This window comes from Trichogramma pretiosum, unplaced genomic scaffold, assembly GCF_000599845.2.
Source record: "Trichogramma pretiosum strain Unisexual culture from Peru unplaced genomic scaffold, Tpre_2.0 scaffold3, whole genome shotgun sequence".
Taxonomy (NCBI): Eukaryota; Metazoa; Arthropoda; class Insecta; order Hymenoptera; family Trichogrammatidae; genus Trichogramma; species Trichogramma pretiosum.
This window is the reverse complement of record NW_019641698.1, coordinates 2,200,144-2,227,086: the sequence shown is the minus strand read 5'-3', so window position 1 is coordinate 2,227,086 and position 26,943 is coordinate 2,200,144. Positions and strand designations below refer to the sequence as shown.

The window sequence follows — 26,943 nt, the reverse complement described above, 5'->3', positions numbered from 1 at the left end:
ATTTTCTTAAAAGGAAAAATAAAAAAGAAGAATCGAGCTTGCAAGAGTCGTGTTCACATCACGCGTTTCAATTTTTCAAGATTTTTAAGTTACAGCTGCGTATTGATAGTGGAAAAGCGAGTTCGCAGGCTGCGCGTCGTGCAACGCGCGCGATGTGATCGCGCAAACCGCACAACATAAAATCAGGAGAAACGTCGAGAAAAGGCGGTATACACACGGTGCGCCCGACGCGTATGTGAGTCGTACTACACATCTCGCGTAAAAATACAACCACATGCAGGTCAGCCGTAAGGAATACATTGGTGTGTGTATACGCGCGTGTGTGGCTAAGAAGCTTTTACATTTGGTGAGCTTCCAACTCGGACTGCGCGCAGCAGCAGCACTCAGGGCGCTCATTCGGTGCAGTGTCCGCCGCCACCTTCGTTTCAGCAACTCACACATACCCGCACACACAAACATACACTCTAGCAATTTATTGCCAGCTTCGCGGCTGCAAGCTGTAAAGGAGAATATTATGACCTACACACGTGGATTTTCACGACTCTCTTGCTCTCTTGCCGCGTTCGACGTATACACGTATACGTTCTCGTTTGTTTCGGCTGTAATATCGCCGCGAGTTGTGAGCTTGTATTTTTAAGCGCAAAATAAAAGAGAAAAATAATTTCTATACAGTGTTCGGGGGCGAAATTGAGCCACGTGCGCTCGGCACAGCGTCTTATATATTTATTAGCTTAATAGAAATTTACTAGGAAAGGCCGAAAGTTTTCGCCCCCGTACTTCGCCGCGATGATGCTGCGCGTATCTTATAAACGTTATACGTACGCCGAGGTGAATTTAGGCCAGCTTCTCCGGGGCATATTACACGCGACGACGAAGCGAGAGAGAGACTTTTCTTGCCGTCGACGTTATTAATTCGGATAAGAGTTATATTACGAATGACGCGCCCGAGAACACGATGAAAATATCATGAATATCATTGCGAAAATTGCTGACGAGCAATGCTGAAACTTGCGGCAGCGGAAAACGTTCGGAAAGATAAATTCTCGCGTTCAAATGCTGGGCGTGCTTGTCATTTGTACGAGTCTTTCGTACATTGTTAAAAGATGCCATCTCTTTCATGCGATAACCCAAGAAGTGCGGGCGTACATGTAAAAAGTTACACAAAAATTGCGATATTCGCCGAGGTCTATGTAACACTATACGGTCTCAGCCAAGATGCGTATCGCGATTTTTCCAAATTCCAACTTTGCGTATTTTCACGCGTGAACTCGTCCGAAGAGAGAGAGAGAAAGAGAAGAAGAAAGAGATATTCGGGCAAAGGCTTCTGCGCGAATAAGCGCGTGGTTAAATTCGCTCTTGGATCTCGGAGGAGAATACGCGCCTTAATCAAAGTCAACAAGTATGTGCACGTAATATTTCGTAGCCGCATAACCACGCCCAGATTCGCCGCTGCTCGGTGCGGAGACCGCACCGAGAGCAGCCCCGCGTATATATGTGCACATATAGTACACGTTATATACGCGTGCACACGAGCGACGCAGGCAAATAGGAAAATACAAAGTATCACGGTGTAATATTCTTGTGTGTACCGCGCGCGCGTATACCACCGCTGCAGCAGCAGCAGCAGCAATTGCTTTATGAGTCTAATATGTACAATACCCTTCAGTCTTATATATTCATAAAATAAGCCGGAATCGTGTAGCGGTGCTGAAATAGTTCCTGGATTGATTTTCCGACTGTGCGCCCGTTAATTATCTATTCAGAGAACCGATGCCATATTTAGAGGCTTTGTGTGCATAGAATGACGAATAGTTGTGGGTCGGTATTACGAGTCATCTGGGAATCGTTTCATTGGGAGGCGAGCCCGAAATTCGGACTTACAAGTGCTCATCGGTACTTTGTTTGCGATAAAGTTTTTTTCTTTCTTTTTTTTTCTTGACCCTCTCATCATCGTAAACTTTTTATCCACTGGGGTGCTTGTAAATTTTTTCAAGAAGCCGCGAGTGATTATGACAGCCCATTACAGCGTTAACGAGCTTTTTTCTACTCTCGTTTCATAAGCCTAAGTGGTGAAATTGAATTCTCATTGTTTATATATTCACTCTCATAGTTGTCGCGCCGACTTGAATTATTGCAGTGGAAATGTAGGTTGAATGAAAAAAAAAAGAAGTGCGGCGGCATGGGAGAGTGAGAGAGTGGCGATAAATCAAAAAGGGAACCTCTATTAGCGGGGCTGCCTTGCATACATATATACGTACTGTGCAATCGCTGCGAAATATAATACGCTTATCTGTGCACGCGGCCTCTGAAGTAAGTGTTTTCAAGGAGTAGAATTGCTGGCCTGGCTTACACGTGCGCACACGTTGCGCACAACGTCTCGAAGAAAATATTCAATTATCGCTCATTCGTTATCTGCCTAATGCTACGTTTTATTCCTGCGAGCACAAAAAACCTGCAGTATAACAGTTTCTAATTAACAGTCGAAATTCACTTAATAAGGCTTAAATATAGACTCTCGAATCTTGAGTGACTGGCTGGCTCTCTCTCTCTCTCTCTCTTGGTGCATGCGGTGCATCAAGCTCTAAAATACCTCGCGCTCGAATCCTCCTAAAACCTTCTTAAAAGCCAGCCCCGAGACGAGCGTAAATGTATACATGTATACAGCGAGGCAGTGGGTGACCTCTTTTGTAAAGCCTCGTCGTCGTCGTCGTCGTCGTCGTCGTCGTCGTTGCCGCGCTGCCTTATTTTTGAAGCTTAGCTGCCCCAAACAGGACATGATATATACAATACTTTGGGATATAGCTCAGTGTAAAACGGAAGGAGGTGCACTGGCATAAGGGCCGCGCCGCGCGCACTAGCAGTAGCAGCTCGCAGCTATACACTTACGATATGGGCTTATTTACGAGCGCTTCGGGGGGATTCGCCCGTTTCGTTTGTCTACGTATACAGTATATACCTATATCTGTAGGTAAGTACGATGCGATGGCCTCGGTTAAAGTAGAAGAAACTACCGCAATTAAAACTCCGACTTTTCGAGCAGTATACGATTTTATTCGATATCGAAGTGCGCGCGAGTTTTTTTCAATGGGAAAAATTTTCGGGCGCGTGCTTGCGCTTGCATTGCGCGCGAGACGTACCGTATATAGATGTATATATAACTGTATATTTAAGCCGGCAGCAGTAGAGAACGGGGATGGGGGCCACTAAAAGTTTATGGGGCAGGTGTGTGCTCAGTGCGGTGCGGTGCGGCGCATTGGCGTGAGACTCCGAGGAACGTGCCGCAGGACTTTCAGGTGCCTTATACTGTATAAGCTGCTTTACTTATCGACCATTTCAGACGCAATCGAAGCAAGTTTTATTGCGAAATAATATTTTAACCAACTGTAAAGTTTGACGGAAAGTGCGATATCGAACGCGCTATATATAACTTGCCCAGATATGACAATGAAAATCGCATAAATTTTACCAAGTGTAAGCATTCCCAACAATCTGTCTTCTTGTATAACTTGGCTAGCGCGAGATCTCCGTTATATGGACGATAAGAAACGAATCTCTATGACGGGTTGGATAATAATTTAGATGAAAAATAAACTTTATACTCGAAGGGTGATCGCGCGTCTAACAAGTGCACAAAACGAGCCACAGTCTTTTAATGTATAAAATCTTCTTTTTGCAGATACGCGTGACTACTTGCTCTACTCGTAGCGTGAAGAATGATTGAGTAATTCGAAGGAGGTATGCAGTTGGTTTCTTGAATCATGAAGAATTATGATTACCAATCCAATGGTTATTAAGTGCAGAAATGCGATATCCGCTTAAAATTACCCGAAGCGTCATCGCCACCTGACAAGACGCATTGCGTCACCATTCCTCATAACGCATCGTTCCCGAGAGGTTAATGAACTCGGCACATAGCCGCGCATACCCGATAAAATTTCCAATACACATGTAGCCGCGCGCATACACCGCGTACTTGCAGTTCGAAAGCGGCAGTTGCTTTTTAGCAGCGATCTAGAAAGGCGCATAACGTATAGCAGGGGTTGATAACGAGGGCATCGACTTTACTTACCGCAGAGGCAGGGCTTGACTGGCGCAGTTGTTGTTGCTCGTCGGGGGTGGTACAGCAGGCGCCTGACAGCAGCACGAGTCCACCTGTTCATGTCTGCAGTTGTTCTGATGGGGTAGATTCTGCTGCTCCCGCTGCCGCTGTTGCTGCTGACACAAGTGCGTAAGCTGCAGCGAGCTGCGCAAGCTGCCCGGCAGATGGCGATGCGGCGTTAAGGGCTCGCTAGAAAATTCAAAATAATGCCACGGTTACCGACAAATTTATCCAATGATCGTTGAAGATCTATCTTTACATAGTTTTTTCAGTGGATCAATCCGATATGAATTTACCAGTTAACTCTTTCTTAAATCTAACCGATCAATCCAGATGATTTTTCACGATTGCCGGCGCGCACCAACAGCTGCATGCGCTCGAAAAATAAACCGTTTCTGCTTCATACATGCATGAACTTTTGCGTAGGGTGCCGTTGCACGCACATACCTTATACCCGTACTCGAGAGCTAGCTGCAGTCTCGGTGGCACAGGTGTGCACGCGGAAGTTCGCGCGCTGCGCGGCACGTACATAGGATTCCGAAATACGATTTTATCGGCCAACGATGTAGTACGTCCGAGAATGTATAGTCCCGCGCACAAAAAAACACACCATATTCTCGCACAACCCGTGTGCGAATAATACATTCGCGAACGTATAGAATTCAACGTACAGGGCCAGCATAACCGCCCACGTTTAATATTATTACCGAGTTATTATCACGTACAACGTGTTACGATCTTGCGAAAAAATCGGAGCCCGTATCGTAACAAGTACCGAATTAAGCCCACGACTACCGCGCGGATCCCTCCGATTAATCAAGGAAGCGTATACATACACGTGAACGCGCGGGGAATTTCGTTCGAGGAACACACGGCCGATTAATTTTGGCTTAATCGTCTTTATATATCAATCATCCTTCGCTGCGTACTTACACACCGAATGTTAGGCAGAGTTTCACACGCGGACACCGAACGATAATCTCCGTACACCGCGCGCCTTCGTCATCGTCTCACTTAGAACGAGCATGAGAGGAAGAACGGAAAAAATCAAAGTCACGCTCCGTATACATATTATATACACACATATAGAATTACGAGATCACGCTTGATGTATCCCGAGAGCTGTATACACATCGAGCTCGTGTGAGCTCGCGTGAATCTCATAATCGATAAGAGGTAATAACGAATAAGGATTTTTCAATAACTCGGACGCAGTGTACGCTCCACGGCATATCAGCAAGCCACGAAAAAAAGAGAAACGCTTTACAAGAGACCGAGATTTTTTCCGGTCATTAGCCATAGAGACGTACATAAAGTATACAGGCAGCGACTGTGCAGGTGCATCTCTATTTTTATAAAATTCTATGGTACGAGTGCGCGCGTAGAAGCGATGCATCTTTGCGGCTTCCGGAACAAATATCGCACCTCGCGCCGGAGCTGCGAGGGGATGCGCGCATATATATAAAACTGAAAATAAAACTAGCTGCCTTCCTATGCGCTCGCGTGTATGGTCGCGCGACTCGAGAGAGAGAGAGAGAGAGCGGATCTTCGCATCGGAAATGTGGAAATGAAATATTTTCTTATTCGTGCGTTGGGTATGTGAGCTCTCTCGCGAGCTAGCGCACAGGGTGATGACGACGACGTTTCTCTCTCGCAGCAGCAGCAGCAGCTCAGCTTTTATAAATTCCCATAAATTTCACTTCTTCGCGCGCTCGACGTGAACAGGTGAGTATAAATATACACTCGCGGGGTTTCGTGGCGCCGCTGCGCGAGTGCCTATACGTACCCAGCATATAGGTATACGTATGCTGCGTACCTATATATATATACAATGGGTACATAATGGCTGCGCAACGTCGTGCGTGTCGCTGTGAAGGATGGCCCAAACGCGCCGCATAGCATAAAGCAGAAGTGAATGAACGAGTTGAACGAATGTGATTCAGTTTTCGCGCGTATAAATAGAATAGATGCGTGCGCGCGCGGAATGTCCGATTAATTATGCGGCACGTATTTCTGAATTGGAAAATATGAACTGTGCGCGCGAAATCTAACGAGTTCGTGGTCCATATATCGCGCTTTATTCGAGAGGAAGGGTCAGTTTATCGCTTGAACGCGCTCGCGCGCTACAACTAGTGCTCCCGCATTTTTCTCTGCGTGAATGCACGCGCGATAGCGACGAAAGAACAACCTTAATTGGTATTTTTAAATCATACGTATAGCCATTGTAAATTAGAATAATTTTCTACTTTGCACGCATCGAGTAATCTGCGAGAGCGAGAAAAAAAGGTATATAGTATCTATTCAGTGCGAGAACTGCGCTTAAAGCGCACAAACGCACTGTACGCAAACCAACCGGTGAATATTATTACCATAATGATCGCGGAGGTAATGTCAGTGTGTACCTGTGCACTAATGGAAATATCGCGCTGGTTGGTGGCGCGCGAGAGAAAAAAACTCGCAGAAGCGTGCCACGCATAATTTAACGTTGAACTGTCTCGTACCTCGTGGAAATTAATGGTCGTAAGCTAATCGCAAAATGTACACGAAATTTCGGCGCGTATATTTGTAACGATTAACCAACTGCGAAATACAGCTTCATTCAAATCGAAAATTATTGACTTGTTTCGATGAACAAGTCCATTTATAATCGTATAATAACGAGAGATGCGTCAGAAAGGAGCCTCTTGCTTCAGTCTCACGATTCTTTCCACACTTGCGGTCGTTATAATTTTCCAAGGTGACAGTCGTGACGGCGGCCCTCTAATTTTCTGCGTGATAAACGAGAAAAAAAACTAACAACAGTCGCTATCGGTCACGGTTACGATCGCATTAACAATGGCCTCGGAAAAGCTAAATATGACGAGCAGTGGCGTCAACGGCGACGAGAAAAACATGCACACAAAAGGGAAATGATGCCTCACACATGGTAGAACCTGACCTTGAACATACGCTCGCTCTGCATTCGCGTTCTGTTATTATAAAAAATAATGATTACCGCGTGCAGTGTCATTTTGTCAGGAAAGAAAGAATCTAATACTTTAGACTTCCGAGTGTAAGGCAATCCGAGTCCAAAAATACATTACCAACGTAAAACAATCACGAGGAGGCGTGAAGGGAACTGTACACAATGGGGACTCAAGATGTCTCGTATAAAATTCGGCGTATGTGTGGCCGCGGGGCTGCCGACAAGAGACAAGAGGGAAAGAAAAGAAAGAGCCAAGCCGATAAAAGGCACGAACTATTGAGAGCGACTTTCAGACCACAAGAGATCATTGTGTTGGTTTGGTATACATATAAGGTTCTTACGAAGGCATATGGGTATATAACTTAGAGGTTCACGTACGCTCTGATGTAACTGTGACAATAAATTTGAGCTGCACGTTTGTTTATTTTGAAGCTATTTGGACAGTAATAAGATGTGTCAAAAAAAACCATTTTAGAAATCGCGGTCTAGCGGTATTTTTTTCTTTGCACCGAGCTAAAAGTCATTTCATCGGCGTTATCTCTGAATTGGTTAGTGATCTAGATTATTAATAAAATTTTTCAAGCTCCAAAGTAACTCGAGAAACTGTGCATCAATCGATTACAATTATTTTTATACTCTTTTTTTCTGTTAGTTGCACGAGCACGAAGGCACCGATGTTCATCGCACATTAGACGCGCAGGAGTGGCAACTTCCTCGTCGTAATGTATTTCACACTTTCACTCGGTAAAAATTCCAATACCGTAATAGCAGAGTCCCGGAAAGCGGGTATATAGTCGCGCGCTAGAAAGAAGAAGCTCCAATATACGTGTACAGCGTGTATGGTGTAATGTAGGAACTGAGAACGCTCGGCTAAATGAGAAACAGGTACACACGTTGCGTGCGGCATTAAAAAAAAAAACAAGAGTAAGAGTAGAATAAAAATAAAAGGGAGCAGTTCGCGGGCGTTAAGGAAGAGAACGAGAGACAGAGAGACAAAACAAATGGATGTTCCGCATGTGTTGTACATTATACGCGTACATCCTTAAAAGTTGAAGAGGGGAAAAAATAGCTGTAGTGTGACGTATTGGATATGTGTACACGCATAGGCATATAAAACACACAACCGTAATTTTCTCTCTTTCTCATAAACGATCTGATGCGCATGTAAGCCATTATTGTTTGAGGAAGTCTCTTGACCCGCTGACTATTTAAAGCGCTGTTACATTAAAATTAACGCAGATAGTACATAATGTTATTTTATGCGACGATTATATGCACGAGTGAAAAATATCGCGTGTTTGGGACCGATGCCTGTGACGTGCTTTTCTATCTCAGTACTATATATAATATGTACGCAATGTTTTCGAGAGAGTTAAGCTTGACAAAGTTGTTGCTGCATATGAAGCTGGAGCTCGGTATGTGCTGTTACGATCACGCATAGGTGGCCGCTGGCACTTTAAATTAATTGTACCGCAAGCCACCCTATGCACGCCGCGTACGTCCACTGGCCGAAAAGTAACAACGGATATTCATTGTTTCAGCGCTTCAGCTCTCTCTCTCTCTCGCTATCTCTCTCATGCTGTCTTTCGCTCTCCGGTAGCTCGCAGGTGTGCTGCATCATGCTACTACTATGCACATAATGGATGCTCGCGCCCGAGAAATTGTTGTTAAATTTAAATAGCTCATTAAATTTATCGTTCAGTGATGGTCATAATATTTTGTTTTAAAGGAAAATGCACGTGTGAGCCCCACGAGTACAAAAGGCAGAATTAGTTTAGCCCGGTGTCAAGCGTATAAGCGAACTACAGCTAAAGAGTAAGTGCGAGAGAGAAAGAACACGACGTTGTCCATTGTCATTCGCTCTCGTCCCAACATCGGACACCGTGTGTGTGTGACTGTGTGCACGTGTTCGCCACTCCGTGTTTCCTCTCTGGCTATCCCGGGAGCGCAAAATAGCTCGAGCCTCCCAAGTACAGAAGGAGAAAGAAGGAGAGAGAGAGAAAGGAGAGAAAGGAAAGAGAGCACGAAGAAAATGAAGCTATGTGCATTTGCGAGAACGAGACGGAATTTGCGTCGTTTTTTGCAGTTATTTTGCGACTTCAAGCTCTTTACCTATGCACCTATACCTATAGCAAATGCGCTACAAAGAGAGAGAGAGAGAGAGAGAGAGAGGGCTTATATAGCTCGTCTTATATATCGTATATGGATGCAGATTCGCCAGCCTCTTCGTAGCTACAGAGCTTTGTAATAGTTTTGCGCGCGTATGCTACGCTGTAGACCTTACTTGTTGTATGACTATATGCGAGCGCGTACAGAAATATTTGCATAGTGTGTAAGTACGCGTATACGTGGTATACACATCTATAAGGGATTATTTGAGATGATGCTGTGTTTTTTTTCACTCGACGCTTGGGTGTTTCTCTCGGCAGTTTGTATAATGCTGCAAAAAATATGCTTCCATGCAGTTCGAGTACATTATTATTTTTTATTTTTTTGCAAGTTCAAAAAATGTATGTGCATACGGAGAAAATGGGGAGAAAAAAAGTTTTGAGAGGTTTAACGTCGGCGAGCACAGAGATTCGGATTGTTAAAGCACACTCGAGATCTATTCAGCAAATATTAATGCATAAGCTGCTCATTACGGCAGCTACAGTTTATTGCTCCTGAACAAATCCCTTTATTGAAACGGTTTGAAAAAGAAGAGCAAAAAGCATTTACCTAGCGGTATTGTTCGTTTTGAAACTGACCATGGCTATTAATCAGATCTCACAAGTCACTATATAATTGTGCACTGATTTTTCACATATTGGCACAATTCACTAAACTTTTTTTAACGAATTCACCAATTCACGAGTACAACCAATTCACAGCTTACTGATGCGCACCATTTCAAAATGATGGTTGCTCGTTGTAACGTGTCATCACACGTTAAAAAACACAAACTGCACACACGCACACACACCATGTATTATGCACTGCACCGCGTGCATTCTTCGGCCCTTTGACAGAGAAAAACACACGCACAATGTTTAAAATATATGTATAAAGAATCACCGGAAACCTTATTACCGTTTTTTCTTTGGTATAACATGTAAGAACAAAAGGCCGAGTCTGCGAGTACACTGCATATATACGGAGCAACGGTGTCTGTCCGGCTAGACTCGAGTTTCCGCAGCGACTGCCTTGCGGCGCTCTCCGGCTTTAAACCGGCTCCTATATACGCGCGCGCCGCCAGCGCCAACGCAGGGACACACGCATACTCTCATAATGTGAGTGTATGTATCCCTCGTTGAAACGCCACTATATACACGTACATACCTATGCTCCCCTCTATACTTTCTCTCTTATGTGTGTGTGTATACACGCACATCTATATGTGTATTTTTATGTATACGTGTGTAGGTACGCTTGCCACTATACACAGACTTTTGTCTCGAGCGCGCAAATTGCATCGAGTACCACGAACGATCAGTCCCTATCGGAATTTGCAGTATTGAAAAATCTTCCCTCTTTTTTTTTATGTACCTCCGCGCTCTCTTGCACCCATCATCTTTGCCTTCGTCTTTATAAACCGCATATACCACATGCAAACATATACTGCACCGCACCGTGTAAAAACGAAATCTTACGTTCTGGAACATTTTCAGCGTGCATTACACGTAAATAGGTGCACGCGCGCAACGAGTCTTTTTGCGCCGAGGCGTAAATTTTTCATCGCGTATAGTGCAGCAGCAACGTGCAGCCTAGCCCCGGTACTACACTGGCGCGAGGATCGATGCAAGATTAACATCGCAAGCGCACGCGATTTATGGAAATGTTATGGCTCTGAAAAGTTATGCAAGATATTCGATGTGTTTCGCGTGAGCCGAACGTATCAGCTCTCAGGGCTCCTTTTTTTTCCTCTCATATTTTTCACGTAGGAGCAGCTGAGCAGCGCCGCTCCGTCGTGAGTCGATCGATGACGCGACTCGGACGATGATTAGCGGACCAAATGTGGTGCGCGCGATGAGTTTTTTATGAGCACGAAAAATCGCCGATTATGATCTTGATGCATGAGTTCACATTTTTAAATAGCACTCGCCGAAGACTTGTAATTTCACTTTTTTTTTCTTTGTTTAAAAAAACATTCGTCTTTATAAATACAATCGAAATTTATCGCATCTAGTCGTCTTTTTTCAAGCCCAAAACCAGTAATTACTAAAAAAGCTCGAATGCAACGTCGCGTAATATTTACCGAGCATTTTACGAGTCGGTCAAATGTAATAATGGTCACTTAAAACTCGCGAGAGCTATAATAATTTTCTTTCCCTCCTTTTCAAAGGATAGTCTTTCTCTCTCAAAAGCGAATCTTCCCTAAAAGTTGCTCGGCGCAGTAATATGTACAGAGGCCGTATATAACGAAAATTCAGAAGCGCAGTGGCTCGTGTGCGGCGCATACAATACATATAGATATACTGTATTATATGCACTCGCGCTCGCTCGTATAACCAAGCGTGCCATTTCATCTTCCCAGCCAGCGCGTAAGTAAAATTACATTTGAATAAACGAGCGCTTCAAAAGCCTCGCTCGCGCGCGCCGTTAAAGAAAGGAAAAGCTGCAGCTCGAGCTCCTTTCGCGCACTCTAAATTTCGCTTAACAGGTGAATAAGTGCTGCTTAGCTTTTTGCGCATTCCTCGCTCGACGTTATAAGCCGCGCACGCCGCCGCGTGTGCAATAATAGGCTGTGTTTATAATCTTCCGAAAGTTGAGCGATCCACACGCGCATCCAGGGTCATCGGGAGCATGCTTAAATATGCTCAAGTTCGACGTACTGCGCGCCTTGTTCTTCGGACTCACGAAATCTCGTATAGTAGCAAGCGCGCACAATACGTGCTGGGAATCGTCCATGTCCCCGGAGATCTCTTGCCATTTGAATCACAATGATTATGTCATTGACGCGACCATACGCGAAAACGTACAATGATGAAACACACGAGATTCGATCGTATACCTATATAGAGAGCGATTCGATCTGACACGCACAATAAAAAAAGGCACAAGTCAAAACGGAAAAGGGCGTACTACTCTCGAGCTCGAGACAGGCAAGATGTATCCCTCGTCGAAGCCGCAGTGCGGAAGGTATATTTGTCAGAAAAACCAATTTATATTATAAGCAGAGTCGGGGGAGCGAATCTTTTCTCGTTTGGGTTTTTCTTTCCTATTTTCTGCGCGCGCTCCAACTCTTTTGCTCGGAAGAAAATTGACCGACAATACGTGCAGCGTTCAAGCTCATCTCCGCTTGGCTCTCTCTTTCGTTCTCTCTCTTGCTTGTACACGATATATAAGCGCGTGTGCTCCCGGAATATCTTGTGTACCGCCTCTGCGCACGCATGCAGGTATATTTTACCTATACCCACACACATACATAGACGCAGAGCAGACGAACAGCAATACAAGCGTATATATACACGAACGAGCACAGAAAAACGTTCGTCCCGTGAGAGAGAAAGAGAGGCTTCGAATCTTTATGTTGTTCCGAAGAAGCTCGAGGCGTCGGGATACACGTTACACAGCGGCGGTGGTGGTGGCGGCGGCGTCGGCGCTCTGAATCGCAGGAAAGTAAAAACAAAGGCAAAGCAGAGCCTGGCAAGTGCAACAGGCTTATATAGCCGCCTATATACTACGAAACATATAAATTTGAAACTTCTCTCAAGAGAGAGAGAAGAACCTTGAGAGCAAAACGCTGAATGTGCCTATATAATTATTAGTTCGTCGAGTGAGAGAGATGCTTTAAAAACAAGCCATTTTTTAACTTTATAGTTGAATTATTGCTTTTCTCTGGGCGCACAGATTGTACCGTCTACTATAGATCAAAGCGACCAGGAGTGAAACTGCGTGAAATTGATCCGTTATATCAGTATCGTATATCCTCAGAAGTTCAATCGAGTTCCAAAATTTTATAAAGATATTGTGTTGCAATCTTTTTGATTAGTATTTCGCGCTATTTTGTTGCTTCGTACCATTTCGAAACAATCGATGTAAAAAATCGAAAAAATAAAATTAGGACTAAAAAACGTCGTTTGCATGAATTTATGAAAATGGTAGTAACAAAGGAACGAAATTTATTTTCAGAGTCTGACTCATACCAGAGTGTTTGAAAAGAATTAAACAGCCTCGTCTGTAAATGGAAAGGATCTTTTCTCAACAACGAGACTTTTTTTCGGACGTGTCATCGTGTCTAGTTACACCTACTGACTGATACATGAGAGAGTACCTCCATTTTGTAAATAAAAATCAATTGGCGTATCATGAAGCTGAAAAAATACTCTTTCGATAATTAACAGTAGAAAGACCGATTCTGTAGAATTAATTAAAAGGTCAAATCACCTGTTTATTTACGAAATGAATAGTGCGGAAAGGCGCATCTATTTTGACAGATGTATAGTCTTCAAAAACCTCATTATACGTAAATTATTAAATCGATTCTCCACGTAAAAAGCCTCGTGTTTTTAGTTTTTACAGTACCAACGGTAACTGCCGATCGTATCCACCCACACACAAACAAACCTCAATACATGCAGGTATTCGTGTCTATAGACGTGTGTAGGGTATATTTCACGAGGAAAAGAATAAAAAGGAGCCTCCGCGAGAGCTACTCAATGAAATTTTCTCGGAATAAACAGACGCTCGCTCGTGCGCGCGTTCGAGTCTGAGAAAAGTTTTTCGTTTTCTCAATGACGAGATATTACAACGCGGTTCGGAGCGCAGATCCTCACATATGTGTGTATGAAAGATATCGCAGACACTCATCGCGGGGCACAAGTGTACACGCGATACGTGTGTATACTGTATATATGTGAGAATTCTTAGCACGAGCAATACACGTATACCGTATACATTTATAAGAGAGAAGAAGCCCCCGGTGCACAAAAGCCAGGCGAAGCTTTGAACTTGGCGCGGAGCTTTGTCTGTTTCCATTTATCCACGAGACTGTATATATGCTGTATGCGCACGAGCATACATAGCTCCAATACGTGCGGTCGTTTTGGTTTTCTTTTGGCGCTAAGAAAAGAGAGAAACAGTTTGCATTTTGAATTTTAATGATATGCTCGCATGCGAAGCCTCCGTTTTCAGGAAGCGATTAGACTCGAATGAAGCACAGGAGAAGAAATGACGCTCCGAGTATACGAATATGCACGGAAACCACTGTAGGCAATGCTGCGTGAAGTATGTATCAACGATGTAAGTTGCAAGTTTTTTCTGCAATTGCTACAGTTGTTGTGCAATTTCATTTACTTTTTCAAAAAAAAACCGAGCAAGAATAATTATACCGTAATTTAATTAAGAAGTCTTAAGCTTGTTGTTCCGTAAATACATCAGCGCATTAACGAGGCTGTTGTTTCGCATAATTGTATGACTTTTATGATTATTTTTTAATATTTTGCAGTTCTGTACTCCACAGACGTGAACTTTCAGATTATTAAAAAAGAATCCGCTAACTTTTTTTTGTACAACACGCGCGCAACTGCAGGCAAATTATTTTATTTCAACAAAAAGGTAGATCGAAACTTTCGAGAAAGGGAGAAGGAGAGAGGAGGAAAAAATTCACACATTTAGCGAGCGACAAAATCTTAAGTCGCGTGAGAAAACACGCGAATATAAGACCACAGTTGTCAACATTGCATGTGAAAGAATCGTAGGTATGCAGATAATCGTTATACTTTTAGCCCAATTCGTGCACTGACTGTATCTTTTTAGTCGAAGAAAAAATTTCGGACCTCGGAAGAGTTTTATGTTTTAACTGGAGTGATATTTTGGACCGATTAAGGACTTTTTTATTGAGAACTATTGAATCATTGTCTTTCAACAAGGTGACTTTGCAATTATTGCATGCATTTAAATTGAAAGCCATTATTGTTATTTTTCGGCACAAAATCAAAAAGTCTTGCAAGGCTGTGGACAATTATGTCTCAACGATTTTTTGAAGAATTTACTGTTGGAAATGAAAGGAAATAAGCAAGAAACAGTTTAAAAATTGAATAAAAAGTAATATTTCTACTTTTTTATGAAAATATCGTTTTACCTCAAAGAGTAACATTTATTCTTTGCTGACTCAAACAGTTCTTTCAAAGTAAATATCCACATACTAAAGTTTGTAGATAAACTATCAAACAGGAAATGTTTAGACTGTACAATTTAAAAAAATAGTTTTCTTAATCTAAAGTTATATCCACGATAAAATGTTCGCACCTACTAGACGAAAAAAATCATGTTGGTATGACGAGGTTTACTAGTTCATTGAATCAGAAGACAAAAGTCGAATACGTTGACAAAACCCACGAAACTGAAATACCCCTTGATTACGTGTGCGCGGCTCGCCATTGACTTTGCGTGTATACATCGTGTAGTCGCGAAATTGGGTTTCCCAAGCTCGAGGGACTTTAAAGCCATCTTATACATATAGGCAACGAGACGTGAGTGCCATTCCATTTGTTACCATCCCTAGCAGCAGCAGAAGCGCGAGTATCTTCCTCTCGCTTTTTTTCACAGTTCAACAATTTGCATCCCCGCAGCTGGTATCTATATACATATCTTTGCCCGAGAGGTAGTACGGTCGAAACGAAAGGAAAAAGTGGGCTTTTCAAGTAAAGCGTTACAGCGCGATGTGCCTTTCTCTCCTTGGTAACATCAGGACCAGAGCTTCCTGCGAAATTTATCGTTGCTATGAACTTTTCCCCATTGAACGCAGTCTCTTTTCTTACCCTTTTCTCACTCTTAAATCTTTGCTATCAAGAAGCTCTTAAGGTTTTCACTGCAAATCAGTGCCATGTTCAATCTCAAGTATTTACGCGAGTTGGTTGTTATTGGAGCTTTATTATACTTATTACTCTTTCTTTTTTTAGTAAACGATTGAAATTAATGTAATGAAAAAATCAGAAATTTTTTCAAGTACACAAATAATTTTGTTTTCACTCATCACATCTGTTGAGAGTCGATGTAAACTCGACAAGAGCTTGCAAACCAATGACCCAATAACGTATCAATAATTTTTTCATCTTTTATTATGCCCCGACTTTCCTCTGTCATTTTCATGTGCTATCAACCGATTCGCTCGGAAAGCTGCCACGGCAAATACCCCGTTGTGCAGATTGACCGGAAATGAATTTTGTTCAAATTTTTTATCTCATTTTGAATGAAAAAGATGAATTTAATGGCTGCATAAAAGAAGATTGCTGGTATTTTATGGTAAAAACAATTGCATTTTACACTTCTCGGTGTATGTGGTAATTTTATGCAACTAACGCAACGACCGTGAATGAGGTTGTGTAAACTGTTAACATGTAAGAATTTGACATGTACATTTTCTAATTCATTAGCAGAGATTTTTTTTTTGATTGACAATCATTCTAATTGCTCTATGAAGTATAGAAATGAAGTTACTTTTGCTTGTCATTTTCTATGGAAAACTTTAATGCGCTTCGGCAATTCGAGCACACTGAGTCTAAAGTATATTGCCGTTGAAAAATGAAGAGAAATGATTACGGAAAACGCGCATTCGCGAGACGTACATTTATATCGGTGTTCGCTCAGACTTGAGATATAACGTTTGATGTCGAAAATTCATCTCTGATAAAGCAAAAAAAGTCAAGTAATTTTTTATCTGAAAAGCCAGCACGAGGTCGTAAATAACACAGCATCGAACTTGCATAATTTTTTACGCAGCTACGAAAATTCCTAATATAAGGGCCGTTATAACGACCGCAGTCTTAGTCTCTGTAGGCGCCTTTTCGCATATGCGTGGCTTCTAGTCGATGGCACACAACACGTAGCGACCGATCTCTATAGGTATACGGTATAGGATTTCGACTTGTTTGCATACATACATAGAGGCAACGATTAGTTCACGTACACCAGGCCTAACCCATCTAGTGTACGTATATATATATAGACATTGCGGGCTTCGTCTTGGTCAAATGTGCATTGGTGCGTGAACAAGCACGCGTCGCGTGTTAAAGATCCTGGCCGTTGTGACACAGTATTTGGAGCAGAGATCCATAGCACAAAACGCGAAGGCGTGAAATCATTCAGTTGTGATAATCCAATTGCTTTTGTCGCGCTCGCTGACAATTGCATTGAAACGGCAGGTCACAAAAAGGCGAAAAAAAGTCCATGTTTCATAACGCGACTGACGTTTTCATTCACTTATACAAAAAAAAGGACAGTGCCTCGTACAATTTTGATCCGAAATAGAACCAATTGAGTGCATAACGTAATGTTATAATTATTGAAACTCAATAAGACATGATTTATTCTGATGAAGCACAATTCGTTCAATACTGAATGACTTTCGCTCACGACTGAGTCTCCTTATTATCGTAAAATTTATATGCTTTAGTGCAAGATAATTCGGATGAACTAATAGCATTACGGCAAGGATGACTTTTTGCCTGATAATCAGCGCCATGCAGATACCGATGCCTTTATGCCCAACATTGCTAAGGTTACCCAAGAGGCCGTCAATTCGCTGCTGTTGCTCATACTCGCGACGTTTCTATAATAATTATCTGTACCCGCTTCCAGGCGCGGAGTCTCCCAAAGGTCTTAAGGGATTAAATGCTCCTCTGCTTCAGTACCAGATATGCAGGTAGCTAGGAAATTTATAGCTAAGTTGTACATAGACGTTATTAGCGTACACAAAATTGAACATGCGAATAATGATTTAAACGGTTTTTAAAAGGTACTCGAGAAAACCTATTTGAACTATGAATGGGAATCTCGAACTAGGCATAATGCAATATGAATTGGAATTCTAAGGGTTGTATGTAAGCTCAAACTCGGATAATAAAAAATATAAATAAAAAAAATTCAAAAATATTCGAAGAGATGAATGTTTTATTTCGCAATATTCCAGCTCTTGCGCGAACGCACGTGTACGTGAAAAACTGCAGTGTGTATATGTTGCATCATTCAGCAAGATCCCATCAACCCAAATTGCACCAGTCGATTCATCCATTTCACTTCGCTCTCTCTACCTCTACCTCTCTCTTTCTCTCTATCTCGGCTCTTGTAAAAGCTGTACACACATCGATTTGACGAAACCTTAGAGCCGCGTACAGCAACGGAGAGTGAATTTCCTTAGAACGTCGAATAACTGCAGCTATACATCGCGCGGCTTCGTTTACTCCTCGAGTATCCCTCGAGAGAACTCGTGAGCGTTTCAGGAAACTCCCCTGCCATAAATAATTTACAATCGCCTTGCGCCGTATGACACTTTTGCTCCCCCCCGCCTTGGCGAGCTTGAAAAACAAATTTTTCTATCTCTATCTCCGGCTCGTGCATGTGCGGGCGAGAACTGAACGAGGCGCAGAGAGTGAGGACAAAAAAGCGAAGAAAAAGGGGAACGCAGGAATACGCCGAAGTTCAAGCTGTCATTAATATTAAATTGCTCTATGCAGAGCTAGTCAAACACAAAACTGGAAAGATGACCGAGATAGCCGGGGACGGAGTGGTTCGCCTCTGTTTTCGACTCGTGCTCTCGCGCACCCGATTTCGTTCGTTTTGACGTATCCCGAGGGATTTTCGCCTATGTCCGCGCGCCAATTGAAGAGTTCGCTGCATGCGGAAGAAGGTCGGACGCTGCAGCAGCAGCAGCGGCAGAGCAGCTACATGACCGACCTGAACTCTCCGCACTTTGTGTGCAAAAAAGGGCAGTAGCGCGAGCGTTTAACCAGTTCGTTTTACTAAAAACTCCACCGTTTAAGCACTCGACTCTCGCTTCGGCTGCGAGCTTGTATCGGATAAAAGCCTTGTAAGCGTCCCTTGAGTATGTGCGGCAGCCCACTTACTTGAATGGATCGAGTTAGGGGCTGACCTACGAGTACAAGGTTAGCATGTCGAACGAAAATATGCCGTACGTGGCTAATTTTGCGTGTCAAAATAATGTGGAGCATGTGTTAATTTTGAAAAAATTGTGAAAAGTGACCAAGACATTTTTCAACGATAAAATTCTAGCATTCAGTTATAAAAAGAAGCATATCTAGAATATCAGCAGTGCTTGTGAAAAAAATATCTCATCGGAACGGACGCTTTGAATAAAAACATATCTTGGTGAAACGCGTGAATCGGTAAGATATCGTAGAGAATGCCGTGATAACATTGCAGTGATTACTTCCATTCTGATGTCTTTTTAAACTTTTTCACACCGAAATCTTTGAACTACTATAATTTTGCTACTATTTCAATTATAAAATTTTCAATGAAAGAAAGTTGAAGAATTTATTATATACTCTTTGATAATATTTATATCGTTAAAGAAAAATATAAATTTATCGCGCAAAATTGAAGTTTGGTATAAATGTTTGTTTTTATACCTTTAATTTTATTATTATTAATAATTCTATTTTTTTGCCTTTCTCTTTGTTTGTCCAGACAAATGATTGGATACATTGTTAAAAATGTTGCAGCAATGAATGGTTTAATGGGAAATTCATATTATTCAATTTTACAGTCAAGAGTGAATTATTTCAAATTACATACTAGGCAGTAGTTAAGAAGTTGTCTCTAGATAGCGCAGGGTCAAATTCTCGGAAACCAAATCAAGAAAAGTACAATTTTAGTATTAAGAGTGATTTTTAAACTAAATTCTTGTATAATGTATTGGTGCACAAACTTCGATAAAAAATAAGAAAGTGCAAGTAAGTATGATTTTGAAGCAAATATGAGTTCAAAATGAACAATTTAAAAAAATGTTCTCTTCCTTGACAATTAACTTCAGAACTTACATCAACATCCAATGATAGCAACCTCCCCAAAATGAGTTAACTTCTTTTAAAAGAGGATGATATAAATCATTTCTGCATTCGGAAAAATTATTACTTGGCAAACTAATCTATGTAAAAAGAAGAAACCTCGACTTCAACTGAATTGTAAAAAAGTGTACAAAAATATTGTCTTTAATCTAGATCGATCGAATATAATACCGCTATTTAAAAAACGAATTTTTTACAAAGATTATTCAAATTTAAAAAAATTAATTAATTATTTCAAATTAAAAAAAAATTATTCCACCATTTCGGAAATTGAGAGACCGTCTAATATTCAAGCCTGTATAAGCTTGCAGCCAGAGATTCTCCTTCTTTCTTTTTTCGGACCTCGCAGAATTTTACGCGGAACAGTCGTTGCATTGAAGTGCACCCACGCCACACGCCGAGCAAATTTTGCAAGCGACTCACGGCCGCTTCTGCGCTCTTTATTTCTCCGGGTCCCTTCGAGAATTGTGCACGGTGCGGCTCGCTTTATTTTTCCCTTTTTTTCTTCTCTTCTCCAACGTGCCTCATTCGAGACTCGTATTAATATTTGCTTTCGGGTCTTAGGTGAGAGCACAAAGAATGTTATTACCCAGCGATATCGAAACTTCCTTCGTTTGGCGTTGCTTTTGAGCTGCGGTTTTTGTGCGACGAAACATTAAGCCACATTTATTCGAATTTATAGCGATATCGTAAATAACATACTACTTTGTTTGCGTGAATATTAAATGTAAGTTAAACGGACTTTGTCAAGAGAAACAGAGAAATCAGCGTAAACAAGACAAGATCAGTCTCTAGATTAACCTATCATCCGAAAATAACATGCAGAGACCTTGAACCTGGTACTTTTGAGACGACACGGCCCCTCAATGCTTGTATCTATGTGTGTGTACGAGTAAAGGCCGGTTCCCGAATTATACGCCTCGCATCCTGCCCCGCGAAATTGCACAGTCGCTATTTATATAGCGCCTATGCACGCGCATGCCCAAGCGTTAATATCCTTTCGCGCAGCTCCCGGCTTCGTTAGATACGCGCGCGCGTCGTTTATTTATATCGGAAGCAGACTATTAAGTTACGAAATAAGCTCGGCCGAGTACTCATTGGCCGTTTTGAAGTATATGGACTTGGTAACGGCCCTTTCCCGATTCTCTCATTACTTTTCAATTAAGCGCTCGAGCGTGTACGGCTTTTGCTAGATTTTCTCGCGCAAATTAACCAGCGCAATGCTATACGTGCATTCGAGTGAATTTTATCATTGTGTTACGCGATTCGAGTCTCGCGTTTGATGCCCGCATAAAATGTAATTCGGCTTTTACATCTTCGTTTCCGTATAATGCCGTAAAGTATATGTTCTCTGTGTGCCTTATTTAAACCAGTTAAAACGAAGTTGGATGGAAAATGATGGAATTTAGCGAGTAGAAATCACTGCCGAAGGAATTTCTGATTTCTTACCAACTTTTTTCTTGTTGTGGCGTAACAATCATTGCTAATCCTTGACTAATTACAATTTATAAATTTTACAAATACATCCGAGCCCTAACCAAGCAGGAAGAAACCCGATAAGCTGTCAGAGAGTATAATAATGAGCACAAATGAAAAATACATATGAGATGCGTATAAAAGAAATGTATCAACACTCCCGCGGGACACAACTCTGCCTAACTCTTAAATAGCGGCAGTTATATTAACTTCAATTGAAAGCACATCATTACTCGATGACGAATCTTAACGCATAATAATGAATGGTAGAGCTCGGATATATTATATGACCAACTGATAAATCCTTTTTTGCTGGCGAGTAATTCAGAGAAAATATACTGCTTGTTGGAGTTTTTGTAGTGACGCGCGTGCGCGCGTTCGCCGACAAAACTGCTGCGAAGAATTAGTAATAGCGAACGCACATTTGTCGTTTATGCAGAAATACGAGAATCGAATAAAGTTTACCAACGACGAATTTGCGAAGAAAAAAGAATCGGTAAAAATGGTAATGTTTGCATAGCATGCATTACGTGGGCCGTAGTTGAAGATATTTTTTCGATTACTTTTGTTTATGAGAAAACATCGTACATGCCACAATGGATCACTTATTATAATGGCAAATGTCGATAACAATTATTACTTTTTCACTTTCCCCGCCAGAGGCAGAGGAAAAAGTTTTTTATACTTCGCGAAGAAGTAGCAGCGGCTACAGCAGAAGCAGTGGCGGCTAAGTTCAGCTATTTTCTCCTGCCCTACATTAAAGCGAGCGCAAGGATCTTTATTTTTAATAAGGTATCATCTAGAGCGATTCTTCATTATTTCTCGGTCGGGGCAAACGAGCTGAGAAATTGATCAAAAAGTTCGCCAATGTCGGAGGCTAGCAACAATGTTTTTGCATCGTACACGAAGACTACTCTATCTTACTCATTAGTGTTTACCTGGAGGTAATTGCAGGAGAAAAACTCGTGGTTACGCGGGCCTCCTAGCAATAGTTGATTTATTTTGTGAACTTTCATCTCGGTAGCAATGTTCGGCAGTCATTATTCATTAATGATTTTCATAACGCAACTGTTAATTGGCCAAAAAATTAACAATCGATTTCTCATGCGTAATGATGCTGCCGCACAAATCGATCCGTGGCCACGTATAGCAGCTGTATTTAGGCAATCTTTCCCGTTACACTTTCAACAAATTTCATAAAACACTGCAAAACATCGTGGTATCGTTTGCTCTTCATAATATTCAAATGAACTCACGCCCGCACACACGTATGTTCAAAGGCGGCAATAAACTGGAAATTCAAGTAATTTAAAAGTCGTCGTGCGTTCGCAACTTCGTAGCACTCAAAATTCAATTTTACTTCGCAACTCGAACCAGAAAGAAAAAGAAGAAGAAGAAGCAGAAAGAACGAAAGAGAGTAAACTTATCGGGGCCGATAGCTATCGAATGGTGCCAAAAGACCAGCACGCGCGCGTGAGAATAATCAATGAAATTTGCCGAGCGACAGCCTTACCGCAACTGACGCCGGTAACTCTTCGTCTCCGGTGCAGCACCGTATGCTGTGTGCTACTGCATCGCGCGCACGGCACTAAATTTCTTCTTTGCGATGCGCGCATGTGCATCGTCGTCGTCGTCGTCGTCGTCTTCAGCACCCCGAGAGCACGTTTAAAACTCTCTCTAGCTCACTCGTGTTAGTTTGCCATGTATTATATACCTGGCACCGCGTCGAGCGAATGCATCTTTAAAAGCCAACATTTTCCGGGGCCTTTGATGCGGCTGAATTCGAAAAATGAGTATAACCGTGCGAAAGGTGAACGCTCGTTCCGAGTAGAGAGAGAGAGAGAGGGGCAAAATATTGCGTCAATTGTGTCGTTGCATATAAACACGATTTTGAATAATTGAATGGTATCAGAGTCTTTTATTTTCTGCACTCTGTCATTGAGCCGCTGAAATTCTTTCTTGAAAAGGTGCAAAAAGTAGACGACATCCCGGAAAAATTACCAGTCGTAACACTTTATAACAACTGAGTAGTCACGCCGAGATAATACAACTGCAATTCTGCACTCGATTGAGTAAGAGTCTCTCTATTTCTCTTTCGCTAAGTTTCGAAATTCCGTCTGGCAATCAACTGCTTTCATTATCTGATTTCACGTTTAACGATACGGCTCCGTACACTTCTTCAATTATTATACGGAAAGATCCATCATAGCTCGTATAAAATGTGCGCAGCAAAAGATAAACAGCAAAGACGCAAAACCACGTATATAAATAATATGACCTCTTAGGCGGTCCACACACAAGACGCGCGCAAAAAGAAGCTCGCATAGTCTGACAAAGAAAAAAGAGGTAAAAAAAAACGTCGCGCAAGTAAATAGCAAACTCGTGCTGTACGTATACGTATGTAGGTTTTATGCATACAAAGGTAGAGAGAGAGAGAGAGACGCGCGCGACACACTGAGTCTATAGGTAACGCTTCACCGCCACCTACGCTGACTTTGCATTATGCGCGCTGCAACTCGTCAGAGTGTACACGAAGCTGTGTGACGCTCCAAAGGCGTGCATATGTATGCATATATACCCTGTAATACATGCAGACACACATACGAGGGCATAGGCAGGTATAAGGTATAATCGTGCAAAACAGCTCGGGACCTTTTTTACATCATTGGTCTCGCGTACACATTCTCATACGATAAAGACAGTAGAGGTGCTCGAGCAAGAAAATCGACTCTCGTCTACTGGATGGCGTTAGTCAACGAGCTACTGCCGTATACACGCGCTCATGGTTTTGTAGTTTCTTCTTTTTTACATTCTTACTCTAATGCGGTGTACGCTCAGCGAGTAATAATATCTCCGGGCGACACGGTCTACACGCCGAAGAAGCAAAAAAAAATCAAACGTAAAGGGTCGAGTAGTCTCAATTTAACTCGGAAAAATCGGACTATTATTGCGAACTTTGGTAGCCTAGCTTTTAAGGGTATTAAGCCGAATCGATTTCCGATTTTACAAGATTTTCAGACTACGAGTTGAACTAACAGACCGGACACTCCAAGAGTACAGCCGTACATAAACACACCCGGGCGCACGCGAAAGTCGGAAACTATACGATAGTGCAAAGGTAAATGTAGAGAACGAACGTGCGAGCGCGAGATTTTGAGAATTATTGTACGAATAGCCTCGAATTCCGTAAAGTGCGCGCACAGGCTACGTTATAAATTTAATTGGATTTTTACAGTATATATCGATAGTCCCCGCGCACTCGTGCTGGCCTGGTAATATACACCTCGTGTAAAATAATTATCCGATAAACTGTGCGGCCAAGCGAAAGAAGAAGAAAAAAAACCAAGTAATAAATCGGATGAAATAATTTGCAATTTTCAACTTTATGCAAACATAGCACGCCGTACTCGGCCCGAGGATCGATAAAGCAGCGTGTTTATTTTTGCATTAATATATTACAAGCTCGAGCGATCCCGCGAAGCTTTCGATCATCTCAAAATCATTTCCGAGAAAGCTTGTTAATTATGAGACAGATTCCTTAATTAACATCCAAACGATTCGATGCGCGGAATAAAGTTGCGCGCGTAAGTTTTGTTTCCAAGTCATTTACACGAGTTCCAGTTCTCGATATTGTAAGAACGAGCTGCCAAGTTATGCGGCTATAGGAAGTTAAAAAAAAAACGGGTGGATAACGAAGTATTTTTTTTTTTTTTCGATTGCGGGTATCTAGCTGTGTATTATGCACGTGCGATGATACCGAGATAAATTGAGAGATTGGCCATCCTCGCTGTATACGCATACAGTTTAATCTGCAGAAGCTTAATTAATTTTCGTTGAAGCATTCCACTAACTCACGCGATGATATGATATTGCACGCAGCGCAGCATCGCTGAAATCTGTCGTAAACTTCCTCGCGCACGTTTACAATCTCGAAGTGTGGAAATTACTCGCACACTCGATCTCTGGCATTGTTTACTTTCGAGCTCTGTTTATAACTTGTAGCCTTAGATTGTCGGTATTTTGCAAATGTAGAGAGGTTGAAATTTCTAAATTTCACACTTACGCAAAAAAAACCAGTCATTTCCGCGATATCCTCTTGGAATGATAATTTAGACTTGAAATAGTTTTCTTACCTGCAACAAAGAATTTACAAAGATTCTTAATCGAAATTTCATGTATAAAAATGTTAAAATATTTTGAAAGAAAATATCTATTAAAGATTTTAAACTATTATAGATACTGTACTTGAGACTTTCATTCTCAAGTACTTACGCGAAAGGGTGAGAGTAAAATTAGCTCATGGTTAATCAAACATCTATTTTATAAATTAGTTTCTGACCTGTTCAAAGTTAAAAGACCGTTTATCTTATCTAACCCAAAATGAGACCGAAACACGTTTCCTTAACCACGCAATTCACAAACTTTCAACGCATGCTCACCCACTGGCTGAAAAATATTTGCTCGTACAAGCTATTCATCACTTTTTATTTAACTTAAAAGTTCATAGAGAAACTCACTACACGAGCTCGAGAGATAAAAATATGTATATACTTATACGTGTATATTACCTCTAGAAATGAAAACAAAATCCATTAGCGGACGGCGTGTCGCACGTCGCATTACTCATAAGGCAAACAAGGCCCGGTTCCCTTACATGTATAATAAACTTTGAGCGATAAAAAGCATTTACGCAAGGATTTAAGTCTCATCGGGGAAAAAAGGTGTATATATGGGTGTGCGCGCGCGCACGTGACAACACGATCACCGGTCAAGTGGTCCATTAATCTCTCTCTCTCTCTCTCTCTCTCTCTCTCTCTCTCTCTCTCTCTCTCTCTTTTCCTCATAATTATTAGCAATTAGGCGTATCATACCTATGGTCGCAAAATCTAACCGGTCTCACGGCGTCGTATCGCAGGCTGAGCTTGCGTCTCTGATCGCGAGGCGTCGTGGGCCATTTAAGAATCCGAGTTCCACCCGGACTGTAAAAGCTCGCCGGCTCGTAGTAGGGCTGCTCCTGCAGCTGCTGCTGGTACTGCAGCGGCCGATAGGATTTCTCACGCTGATGCGAGCGCTGCTGGGCATTATTGGCGTCGTTGCCCCTTATCGCTTCGCGAAAGGCAGCCCCGACGCCGCAGCACTTGGCCATATCTCGTGCTCGCTATTATTCTCACGCGCGCACTGTCTGTTTATTATTATTGGATCTTTTTTTTTCACTCGGGGCAGCTATGCACTTGACTCCATCGCGCCACTGCAGCTCTCTGTTGTGACACATGTGGTGATTAGTTGAGACAAATGAATCGCAGATGCAGTCGATTACGACGAAGACGACGAAGACGGCGGCGACGCAGTTAATAACGATGATCAGTATCCCGTTATGCTCCAAGTACCTTCCCGCCTACGCGTCAACTGGATCTCATAATATTAATCCAATGCAAAATTTCTTGGCGTTTTATTATTCACTTAACTCAAAGCGGAAGTACATTTGCTTTCTCGAAAATAAAAAGTACTCGTTGTATCCGTCGTGGGCCCGCAAAACACATGTGAATATTATTCTCTCAACGTCTGAAGGCGCATTAATAGGGCTAAATATTTTGCGCACAATTACGCGTGATGAG

At 42.1% G+C, this 26,943-nt stretch overlaps 1 protein-coding gene across 1 annotated transcript in view; it reads right to left on the bottom strand.

The window, feature by feature from the left end:
* The window catches only part of LOC111694376, a 36,564-nt gene extending 10,089 nt beyond the window's left edge, over positions 1-26,475 (bottom strand). Inside the window, exons 1-2 of the mRNA XM_023462321.1 lie at positions 26,200-26,475; positions 4,070-4,288 (exon numbers count right to left, since the gene is read on the bottom strand). Of these exons, the coding sequence (XP_023318089.1) occupies positions 4,070-4,288; positions 26,200-26,474 (494 nt within the window). The 5' untranslated portion in view covers position 26,475. The remainder of the gene's footprint in view (positions 1-4,069; positions 4,289-26,199) is intronic.
* Positions 26,476-26,943: the final 468 nt, after the last annotated feature.